Below are 12,107 nucleotides of genomic sequence, written 5' to 3'. Positions count from 1 at the left end.
GGCCCAAATGATGTATTAGTACAATAATCTAACTCACTAACCCTTAGGCATCGATTCATGACCTCTTGAAGGCAAAAAAAAATAATATGTGGTACAAATAATAAAGCCTGGCTCTAAAATGGTCCTTCAAGGTTCCCAACGCATCCTCTCATGTGATCCCCATAATGGAATACCGTGATTCAAGATTAGCTTAATATTACCCTTGATCTGCAGATAGAGGAACTGGACTTATTGTTAATTCTGCTCTACTTTACACTGACTCCTTTTCCCCCTTGGTCTCCTTGTTAGAATATGCAGCCAGCTACAACTTGAACAGGTAAGATAATGGATGCAAAGACATCCAGGGTACTGCCAGGGAAAGGCAGCAAAGTATAGCAGGTAAGCAGAGGACTCTAAAATCAAGCTGCTTGGGGTCAAACTTGATTCCTAAAAAAACTCAGAAAACTCCTTCATACTCAAAACTTCACATTCCTCACCTATAAAATAGGGATAATACTTATTTTAGGGAAGGGACTTAAAGGTTAGATGGATTAAAAAATAAGCAGAGTATTAATTCACAGTGCCTGGCATTCGAGAGCTCAAAAATTAAATTATAGAAAGCAATATCACAATAACTGAAAGATAGCTGTGAGTAATTATTAGTGTCCAGACATTCTGCAGGTAGAGACATCAAAATTAGTTCCCGCAAACTGTGACTACCTATGGAAGAGAAAAAAGAGTAAAGTCACAAAATGGCAATAAATATCCACCCTGATTCTCCTCTTCTCTTGTTAGAGACCACAAGGGTAGTTTCTTCACACTGCCGTGGGACCAATGAGATCAAGACTGATTCTTAGATCTGCCAGCATTTGTGATCCTAACCATTCAGTCAGTCATCTGGGAAATTCAGAAAACTGCTGAGATAGCAGTTGCCAGTGATTTTCAGACCTTCAAGAGACCTGCGATGCCTCTGTATGAGTTGACCAGGGACATGCTCTGCTGGAATATTCTGTCAGTGGTTTGCTGTTATCAAATGCACTTTTTTTTTTAAACAATCTTGTTTCAATTCAAATTTCTGCCCTCTGCTAAAAAATGGACATGGGATTGGGAGGTGCAGGGAAGCACAGGCAGAGCAAGGCTGTAAACCAGCCGTAAACTGTTCCTATCTGCCAAAAAATCTATAAGTGAATAATGGTAAATTGCCCCAAACAAGAACTATTTGTTTTTTTTGTTTGTTTGTTTCCTCTTCCTTGATATTTCTGAAACATCTTTCTATCGTAAGCATATATACTTATTAAAACCAATGACATTTTGCAAAACTACATGGATCTTCGGGATGATAATCTCTACTTTAAAAAGAAAAGAAAAAGAAACAAACATTGTTGTGTCCAAAGGAAACACAGTGACATACTAGAGTCTTGTTACTACCAAGAAAAGATAAACTCTGGCCTGTATATCTCAAAATGTGAACATTACTAATGTCCATTTATTACATTTCTGAATGTCATGTCTTCTTGAGAATGGAATACATAATTTGGAACAATCCTCCAAAAACATCTCCAGTATATCAAAAGTGCATCTATCCTATATTCCAACCATCTGTTTTGAATTCTCAGGGCTGTTTCATATTTCAAAAGTTACTTTGTAAGACATTGTTTTTAGTCTTGATCCCTTTCTCACCTGCCTTGGTCAGAACATTCACCCATCAATCATGGCCTCTCTCATCCCTTTCATCTCTCTGCCATTTGGTTTCCTCTGATATGCTTAAATTTCCCTCTGGTAACACTTATTTAGTTGTCTCTACAACCTCTCCCTCCCAGCAGATGCCTTTTTATAAGAACTGCCTCTTCCTCTATCCATGGTACTAGCAATTGGCCTGTTGCAATGCAATACCTCCTAACGAGATTTGACCAGGATGGGAGAAGTGACCCAAGCTCAGGCAATCAAAACCTTTTTAAATCCCATCTCCTGATCTCAAATTAATGGGCTATTGATGACTATCTGACTCATATTCAGATTACCAACACATCTTCTTTAGCAGGCTATGTTTTGGACTTCGATTCTACTCTCAAGCTGGTTCAAAGTTTCAATGGGAAAAAAATGTAAATCCTTACAGCCATTCGACAAAGTGAGCTCCAGGAAGCAGATAAAGCCTTAGCAAGGAAAGGGACGAGTAAGGAGTCAAAGAAAACCAGAGGCTAGAACAAGAGATGATCTTGATAACAGCTCCACCCCTTTCTGCAACTGGGGGCATATTCCTCCTGCTGATTCCCATAACTGAGCATCCAGTTTCACGACCGTTGAAAAATATTTCTCTTTTTGGTTCAAGATAGTCCTGTAGTTTTCTACTACCTGCAATCCCAAGTAACCTATTATAACTCCTACTCTTTAAGCAAAACAAAAGAAAGCCAAATCCCTTCCATCTTCCTCTAAAGTTGCTCTCTCTCTCCCTTTCCTCACATTGCCAAGTTCCTTGAAAGAATCTGCATTTGCTGCCTTCATATTCTCACTCTTCACAGCTTCCCTGGTGGCTCAGACGGTAAAGAATCTGCCTGCAATATGGGAGACCCAGGTTCAATCCCTGGGTCAGGAAGATCCCCTGAAGAAGAAACAGGCAACCCACTCCAGTATTCTTGCCTGGGAAATCCAGTGGACAGAGGAGCCTTGCCTGGGAAATCCCATGGACAAAGGAGCCTAGAGGGCTACAGTCCATGGGGTCACAGAGTCAGACATGACTGAGCGACTACCACACACACAACAACTCTTCAAGGCACGGAAGCCATGCTTGCACCCAAAACATGCTACTGAAATTGCTGTCATGTCAGCAAAGGTCTGGTGACTTCCTTAAAGAGCCCATCGTCGACCTCTCTGCAAAATGAAACTGTAGATCAAGATTCATCTTTTGAAACTCACAGTGCCTATCATAAAAGATACTAAATAGATATTTTCTAAGTAAATGGAAGGATCCATTTTCAAAGATACTCATTTTGCCTCCAAATCCCCTTCAGATAGGTATTTCTAACAGCTTAATAGTCATCTATAGAGATGCCTCAATGTCAAAATGCCCAACAGCAAGCATGTTACCTCACTCACCACCAACTTGCTGTTCTTTCTGCATTACCTTTTAAAGAGCTTGGAGGACTTCCCTGCTGGTCCAGTGGTTAAGAATCCCAGGGACATAAGTTCAATCCCTGGTCCAGGAAGATTCCCATATGCCATGGGGCAAGTAAGCCCAAGCGCCACAACTACTGAGCCCACCCTCTAGAACCCATGTACCACAACTACTGAAGCCTGTGTGCCCTGGAGCCCATGCTCTAAGACCAAAGCCCATGCACTGCAACAAAGAGTAGCCCCACTCACCACACCTAGAGAGCGCTCACGGACAGCAACGAAGACTCAGCACAGTCAAAAGTAAATAAAATTTAGAAATAAAGACCTTAGAGCCATCTCTAACACTACTCTCTTCCCGATTCCCCCAACCCCATAACCAACAGCACCTGAATATGCACCTCTAAACTATGTTTCATCCCTGCTCTGCCTTCCCACTGCCACTCTTCTCCTTGTCTTTCGGCATCTCTCGCTCTAGGATGGTCTACTAACTGCTCCCATTGTCCCTTTAAATAATGGTCCTCTTTAATCCATCTTCCACATACTATGATTTAAAACCCATGACTTTTATTTTTAATTACAAAGTCTTAGGATGAAAACCAAATTTGTTTGATAAAACAGAGCTGGGCTACCACACTGCCCAACTCCCCTCCGGGTCATGTGAGAAGATAACTCTAATGCAAAAATTGTATAACCTAGCCTCAGACTGCTGGTTCAGCCTCAACCTGTCTTCACGCCCAGGAGTCCCATGCCTGACGTGAAACAACCCATGGGTACTTCTTCACCACACTGTGTGTTTTTCCCTGGTCATGCTTTGTTAGATTCCACTGCTTCACAGGCAGCCTGGAGTTGGGAACGTCTTCCTTGGGTATGCTCTTCCTCAATTTGGACTCCCAGCATGTAACTCCGAGAAGTACATAATTTGCTCTGGATAACAGTAACTGCATTAATTGTTGAATTAAATTACATTTGATGTTAAAAATCTGTGAAGTTGTTAAAAGAAACAGCATAAATCAAAATTATTCTTTAAAAATAAGATGTACTGTGTATCAGATGTCTAAATAGTCTTCAGTGTACTAACTAGAAGCCTATAACCTTCAAGATATTTCATTTCTTATAATCTAATGGAAGAAATTTACTAAGATAATTTTCTTGACTATTAGTATTTAAGCTTTTGATACAGTATTACACCAATGTCTTATCCAATGAACCCCATTTTCCCAAGGTTCTATTAAAAAAAAAGGAATATCTAATTGCTTCTATTTTTTTAATCTAGACAATTTTATTGTCTTTGGTTTCTCAGGTGAATTTCCAATATATGAATATTTAGGTCAGTAAAATCAAGTATGTGAAGTAAACAGCATTTCCAGGATAACCAAGCTCACATGGAAAATGGGGGTGGGGAGAAAATAAAAGAAAAATAAAATAATCAACTGCCACCTTAGCATCTTTAATGTAATTTCACACTTCATATATCTGAGGGCTCCTTTGTCTGCCTCCACTTAAATACATACCATTCCTCACAGCATATTTATCACAACACTTTTTGATTACTTTTTTAAAACAGATTTTTTTCCCAGTATACCTAAGTGCATTTATTTTTCTGAGCCATTTCTCCTTTGACCCTCAAAATAAAACATTATTAATGTATGACAATCCTTTTATATAGCCTGACAGTATATACCTTAGTCAGAGAACAATCTCGTCAGCTCTTCTCACTCTTTCCCCAATTATTCCCAGAGTATATAGGCAAATGTCAAAAGCAACAACAGTCCAAACCATCTGACAATTCTGATGAAAGTACTTATAATGTATCACAGATTTATCTATGCATCGAAACCTCTAAACAATATCCCTACAGAGAGAAAAATCTAGTAGTAAAAGGAAGTCCCCTGCAACAGAGAGTGAAAATTCAAGTCTGAAGGACCCAAAATTGAGGTCTGGTTACAGGTAACCTGATGGAAAACAAATCAAAAACTTTTTTCTCCAATTGATTTGACATTACATACAAATAAAAATCAAGTATGACTAATACTAATTGTGTGTGGGGGGGGGGGGTGGGTAAGGAAAAGAGAAAGAAGAATTGGCAAGTCATTATCTACACAAAAGAATACAGGAATTGTTTTTCATAATTTGCCAGGAGACTACTGCAATAAAATTTTAAGTACTCAGGGAAAAGAACTTCAGATAAACAGATTATTCCCAAATCTCAATCATTTAAAATGGGCAACACCACTGTTTTCCATTGCTATCATTTCTAGCTTAAGTTGTTCTTCCATTTATGATATAGAATTTAAAATCTATCCTAATTTTTTTAAATCCAACAGAAGCATATGGTTAAAAAAAATCAGCAGAAGCAAATGTTAAAATAACATTGAGCCAGAAATATCCCACATTCATATTCAAAGAGACCTTTAAATATTGCTTCATATATAACAGCCTGATTCTGTATTATTGAAATTAACGGTAAAAGTGTGCCAGTTTGTTGAGGCCACAATGTCAATCTTTTCCTTAAGATCTTGTTAGAATCTATGCAAATGGCAAATTTTAAAGGAGCAATGGAATTCAATTACCACAAATTATATAACGCCTATAAGAAAGAAAAGTTTAGGTTTTACGAACAAAATTTTAAAACCTGTGCATATTTATCCTTCAACCCTAAAACATGGTGCACCAAATGTTTAATTCTTAAAAATTTCAAGTATCCTATATCTAAATGGTAGAAATAAAATTGCTTAGCATGCAAAGACCTTTTAATAAGCACTCAACAGTTCAAGTGCAATAGTCTCTTCCTCCTTTTATCTAAAAGACAGTAAGCCTATCTTCACAACCACACTTCTTTTGTCACTCATCAGTTGTGTTAATAACTTGTCTAACAGGACCTGAACATTTTGAATAGTTCATCTGATTCTCTTCATGAAATATTTTTAAATGCTGCTGTTATAAAAATATTCTGAATGAGATTACTCCCTATGAACAGTTGTGGACTGGCAGGGAGCTTTCAGCATGCACCTTTGTTAATAAACATCTTACTGAGGTTCTTCTACTCTAACAAGCCACTTGAAGAATTAAGAAAAAAAACGGGTGTGTATACACACATATAGAGATAATAGATACATAAAGATATAGAGACATAAAATACTATGTATTAAATACAATATTAAAATAAGACACTATACAAATTATATAATGATGCAATGCTAATATATTTTAAACCCTCAGAAAAACAAAAAGGTGGTAAATACAGTATTTTTCACAAAGTGCTACCATTTTATCTCAATTGACACCGAAGTCAATCGTTTTTTTTTCCTTAAACTCTGTCAACAGTAATGACACAGTAATTTCCAAGTTTTGTGCACACAGAAGAAAACAAACCATGTGTAAGCTGCATGGTTGACTATCTCGGTGCCGTTTCAAGTTTATTGGAAAGCCACCATATGAAAGCCTAGGGAACAGTTGTAGTACAATGCATAAATAGTCCAGGAAAAGAAAGACTGGCTGACACAGTGTGACACAGTGCCTGATACATACCATATGCCTTAAGTAAACCTGCAATAGATGTCATAGAACAGAGATCAGTTACGCATTACCAGCAACTTACATGCTTTTTGAAATACTATGACAGCCAGTTCTTTTATTACAAATGATGGAAGCTGTCACCTGAATAGCAATGAAATGTTACTTTTTAGAAATACTGAAGCAAATTCTGATTTTTTTCCCCAAACTTTCATCCAAATATGCTCATGTGAGGGTTATGTCCACACATGAAATACACTGAATGAAATCAATAAACTGGACAATTGCCTAAAATATTTCAATTTAACCACTTAAATCTCCACTTTAAGGTTCTAAATAGCTTGACGACACACATTAGGTACAAGATATGAATTCAGAAGAACAGATTACTTCCTTGGATATTTGCATCAGTACTGAAAACTAACAAGAAATTTCTGTGTATGTGTTGTATATAGTGATACTTCAGAGAACACATTAATTAAATAATACAGTTTGTTATGGGCATAATTTCTGTATTAATTTTAAAATTTCTAAATGCATTTCTTATGAATACATACTTCTAAATATAAACAGTAAATCTGAATACATAATTTGCATGTGTTATTTATGTTTCTGCAAAACCTAACAACGTATCAATGTAGGAGAAACATTGGAAAGTTGTCTACAAAGCAAGATTTCTTTGAAGGAAGAGAATGGTAAAATTTTACCTATTTTCACAATGAACAATTTGCTATAGTCTCTGATTATATATTTCTTTTTTAAATTAAAATTGGTGAAAGCCAAAGAAAAATAATAAAGGCACATTTTATTTCCTTTTACAAACCATAATAAGCTTAGATTCTTGTACCTTTCCAAATGTTTAGACTATATTCATTTCAACCTGTCTAATGTATATTCAAATGCCAATCCAAACAACTACACATATACCCACTAAAATTTAATATGTTACAACTCATCTGGAAAAATGTATCTATTGTTGCATACTTTAAAGATACACCTGTGGAAAAATGTGTGATGAAACTGATGAGAACAAAGATGTGAGAAAGGGATTTATTAATGTTCATTGTTTTTAGATTTTGCTTTACAATCTAATATATTAGCTCATATTTTATCATAAGGTACATTTTGTTCTATATATAGTATGCAAATTAAAATTGCTAAGCCCAAATAAGAATAATTATATCACTTCTAATACATGAAAGAGATATCCATTCCAATGAAAATATTTATTTTTAATAGCCTTTAAATATAAATTTGTCTCATAATACATAAAAAATTTATAAACTAAGTACTTAAACCCCAAGGTCCTATTCTTTTATGAGATGCTATATTTCCTATAGATCCTGTAACTCTTACCAGTATATTTATCCCATTATATAGTTTAAATATATTAAAAATCCCCATATGCCAATGGGCTCTCAGCCAATTATTATGGACATATTGGCATTTTGATATGATGAGATAAAAGTTTAAAATGAATAGTAGTTATAACTAAAAGTTTAAAATGAATAGTAGTTATAACTATGTTTCTTTTTAAAAAATTGGATTTGTAAATAGATTCTAAAATTAGAACTGACAAATTCAAATTAACATTACAATACTGGCTACCATACATAATACTCTTGGGTTTTAAAATAGAAGTGTTTTCACATATGAGCCAAATTATTTCTAGAACGAGAACTCCCTTTTAGAAAACTACATTTTAAACTATCAATATAACATGTGCATACTGTAACATGAAAATTATGTATTTTCCATTTATATACAAACCAATATGCATGAGGTGGCTGCAACCATATGGCATATTTATGTTTTACACCTTACTAAAACAATCATTTCCAAAAGAAAAACCTAAACTAGCAAAAGAACTGTATCAAAATTCCTCCCTTTGTCTGAAAAAAAAAAAAAAAGCTATTTTAGTGTTAACTCAGAACAATTTAACCACTAATTCAGAATATGCTATATGAGAATGTATGTTAAACCAGAGAAAATTAAAGAAAATATTTAGAATGATATTTATGTTTTTATAATAATATTTAAGCCCTTATTGTAAAAATTGTAAAAAACAAAACAAAAAACTTTGTATTACTAATTCTAATTCAGATCCCACTCCAATGAGTGCATAATGAATTTTATACTGTTAGTGGCATATTCTTCCTCTTCTGATAAAAAAATTTATTATATTACCTTTTTCTGGAAAAACTAGAATGATCAAGAAAACCAAAAGAATTTACTAATGAAAAATGTGTATAGACAAGCACAATAATTGTCTTCAGTGATGCTGTAATCTTTGTACTGAGTTTTTAATGAACTTCGAATTTTTCCCAAAGATTTGAGATTTATCCTGACAAATACGCCATATGAACTCTTTTTGCAAGAAAAGCAAATGGCACTGCATCATGATATAATTAATGCTACATTTTGTAAATTTCATAAAGTTTACTCAGAAATCTAACATGAAGTACATCTTCCTCAGAAGAGAAGGAGAAATGACTGACTTTTCAAATTAATAATTAAAGATGCAGAAGCTTTATAAAAATAGTATTTCCTACAAGAGACTGATATATACAAAATCTTTTAGGTTTTTTTTTTTTTTTTTTTACAAAATAATTAGTTTCAAATTATTTGAAAATATCTCAAATTTTCATTGTTAGAAAATAAATTTAAAATCCTTTGAAAGAAAAGAAATTGTGGCTTTCTAATTCCTATTTTTGCCAACTATTCACTTTTCTTTCTTATCTTTAGTGAATTTCTGACCATGAAAATTTAGCTATCTTAATTTTGGGAAAACACTTATTGCAGATGTCCTTCTTACAACAAGAATTTTTTACATTAATATTTTACCATGGTCTGTTCAGGAACAAAAGATTGTATTTTGTTGTATCTTTAAAAGTCATAGTTTCCCCCTATGGTGTGATGATGCATTCCCTCCAAATGATAGAAATATTGATAAACTGCCAGTTAAAAATAACACTTTAAAAATCTGTAAACTGAACACACTGACTCCTTTTTAAAGCGCCACTTCTTTGACACAAAACGCAAGCGACTCACTTCAGTTTTCAGTTTATAGGCCAAGCTACAAAAAGACTTAAAAAAGAATAAAAGTGTAATTTCTTAATGAATGAATAATATTGAAGCATCTTTAGTGTAATTCTTACTCTTTTCACGTTTCAAAATATCCGCTTGGAATATACTGCCAATTAAAGGAAGATCTACAGATGGCATTTACCCTTTTGCTTCATAACAAAAAGGATCTGCTATTATTTTTATGGAAGATTATCTAAAAAATAACATGACTGTAAATCATGACAAAAATATTAGACACTCCCCTTCTCCGGGTTAGAATGTGCATCCTTCGGGTTCTTGCACTGACACCTAATGCAATAAATACTTTAAGCTGAGTCTTAAATAATAACTGCAGGGTTTCAACTAGTGAAGCTTTAAGGTCAGTATACACCAAAAACTCCAGTTTTCAGCACTCTGCCAACAAAGGACAGCAAATAATTCCCAACAGCAAAAATACCGGGAAGGCTACCTTGGGCTTTGTTTTTGTTATGTAAAATGCATTAAAGTGACTCATCCACTTACCATTACCTACTCTTACAAGCTTTAAAGTAGCTTCAACAACCAAAATAAATGCTTTCCCAGAATGCCTAATAGGCTATTCAGCACATTTAAAAATATGTATATATTTTTATGTGCCACTGACTTTGATTCCTTTCTCCAACACGAGAGAATTATTATTTTTCACTCCCTTCCTTCCTGCCGTGTGACTATACAGCTACCTTCAAACACTATTTCCAGAACAGCAGCGAGGTTTTCTTAAGCTATTTTAGAAATGTTAAAAATAAGAGAAAAATTGCAGGAGACTCTGGAAAACGCTCAGTCCCTCCCCCCCAAGGAATAGAGGGTTCTATTCATTCTAACAACAGGAACCGCGTGTCTGCCGACACTGTTTCAAATAGAGGGTGAGGGAGGTTGGATGGCAGGGTGTCAATTCCTGCGAGCCCCTGGGGGTGGACAGCACCTCTGCCGCGAGGGCCAAGCACTCCTCATATCAGAAAGGCTGTCAAGTGCGCCCAGTAATTTGGGACCTAAACGAGTTTGGATACCACAGCAATTAGCATCTCAGAGGCCAAGTACGGGAGAAGTGCATGCTACCCAGGCCAGCCTGCAGTTACTTGTTTGCAAAATGCCCTAGCCAAACACAACTTTTTACTGGAGTCGGTTTGATGAGAGCGGGTATGTGGCTGGAAACTTTTTCCCACAGTGCAGCTAAACTCTTTAAGTCCAAGGAATCCTTTTAGAGATGGGCTGAGGTGCCGGCAAGTCGTCAGCAGACCTTTCCTGGGACAGCCCGGCCCCGCCGAGGCTCCCGAGACGCCGGTTCCGTGCGCATTCCGGCGATGAGCCGCGCGTACCTCCCGCTCGGCCTCTCCAGATCTGAGCCCGGCTCGCTCCCCACCCCCACGGGCAGAAAAGCCCCCTCAACTCGGGAACGGAGCCCCCGTCCTACTTCCACGGCACCCCTTGGCCCCCACTCTCCGCCCTGCCTGCCCGGCCCGAGCACTTACGTGACGGCCGAAGGGAACGGCTCCTCCGACGAGGGGCCGATCAACAAAGATTGGAAAAGTGTCAGAGTCAAGGCCAGCAGGCAGCCAGCAGCCATCTTCGCGATCGAAGATCAATCTGGCTTCCCTCCGGAGCCGGGGGAAGGACCGGTGCTGGAAACCGCGGGAGGAGAAGGAGCAAGGTCCGCCCGGACTACAGGCGTCTGCGGGCTGGCGCGGCCGAGGCTGTGGCTGGGGCGCGGGCTGGCGTGGGGGTGCCGCAGGGGCTAAGCCCGGCGCGGGCGAAGGGGCGGCGGGCGGACCCACTAGCGCGCGTCGGCAGCTCCGCGCCGCAGCTGCCTCGCCTCAGCCGCCATCAAGGGCGACTTTGGAAACAGACCTGGGCGAGCCCGCCGGCGCTGGCGCGCTCTCGCTCCCTCTCGGTTTCCTCCCTGATTTATTCCCCCGATTGCCGTGGAGAAGGCGGGGGGCGGAGGCGGGGGCGGAGAAGGGGTGACGGCACTGGGGAGGGTGGGGGTGGCTGCAGGAATGGGGGAATGGCAGGCGGAGAGACTTGTGGCAGAGAGAGAGGCTTCGTCTGGCTTCTCCGGGCAAGTCAGAGGGAGGTGGCTGGGGGTGGACAGCGGGAGGGCTGGGCGTCAGAGCAGTCGGGCGGAGACGGGCAGGAGCGGCCCTCCATACAAGGCAGAAAGGAACTCCCAAAGTCGGCGCCGGCTTGCTCCAGCCACCCGGCGTGCAGAACGAGAGCGGGGCGGGCCCCGCGGAGCTCCCAGGGGACCGCTAGCCGCTGGGTGGGTATCCACAGGCAGCAGGGGCTCCGGGCCAGCACTTGGCTCGCGTCTTCGGGGGTTATTTTTCCCAGGCAGGCAGTGTTCCCCCGGCCCTTCTCCCAGGCGCAGAATCCACTGCCTGCCTGAGAATCGTGGGGCAGTG

The 12,107-nt window shown here is 38.7% G+C and overlaps 1 protein-coding gene across 12 annotated transcripts in view; it reads right to left on the bottom strand.

Moving 5' to 3' along the window:
* CACNA2D1 (calcium voltage-gated channel auxiliary subunit alpha2delta 1) overlaps positions 1-11,785 on the bottom strand; it is a 519,970-nt gene extending 508,185 nt beyond the window's left edge. For 11 of the 12 annotated variants that reach the window (XM_024990478.2, XM_024990480.2, XM_024990485.2 and 8 more), the window contains exon 1: positions 11,178-11,785. In XM_024990478.2, coding sequence (XP_024846246.1) covers positions 11,178-11,272 — 95 coding nt within the window. In that variant the 5' untranslated portion in view covers positions 11,273-11,785. The remainder of the gene's footprint in view (positions 1-11,177) is intronic. The other variant, NM_001205987.2, reaches the window with a different exon arrangement.
* Positions 11,786-12,107: the final 322 nt, after the last annotated feature.

Source organism: Bos taurus, chromosome 4, assembly GCF_002263795.3.
Source record: "Bos taurus isolate L1 Dominette 01449 registration number 42190680 breed Hereford chromosome 4, ARS-UCD2.0, whole genome shotgun sequence".
NCBI classification, from domain to species: Eukaryota; Metazoa; Chordata; class Mammalia; order Artiodactyla; family Bovidae; genus Bos; species Bos taurus.
The sequence above is the reverse complement of the archived record's forward strand: the minus strand, read 5'-3'. Positions and strand labels throughout refer to the sequence as shown.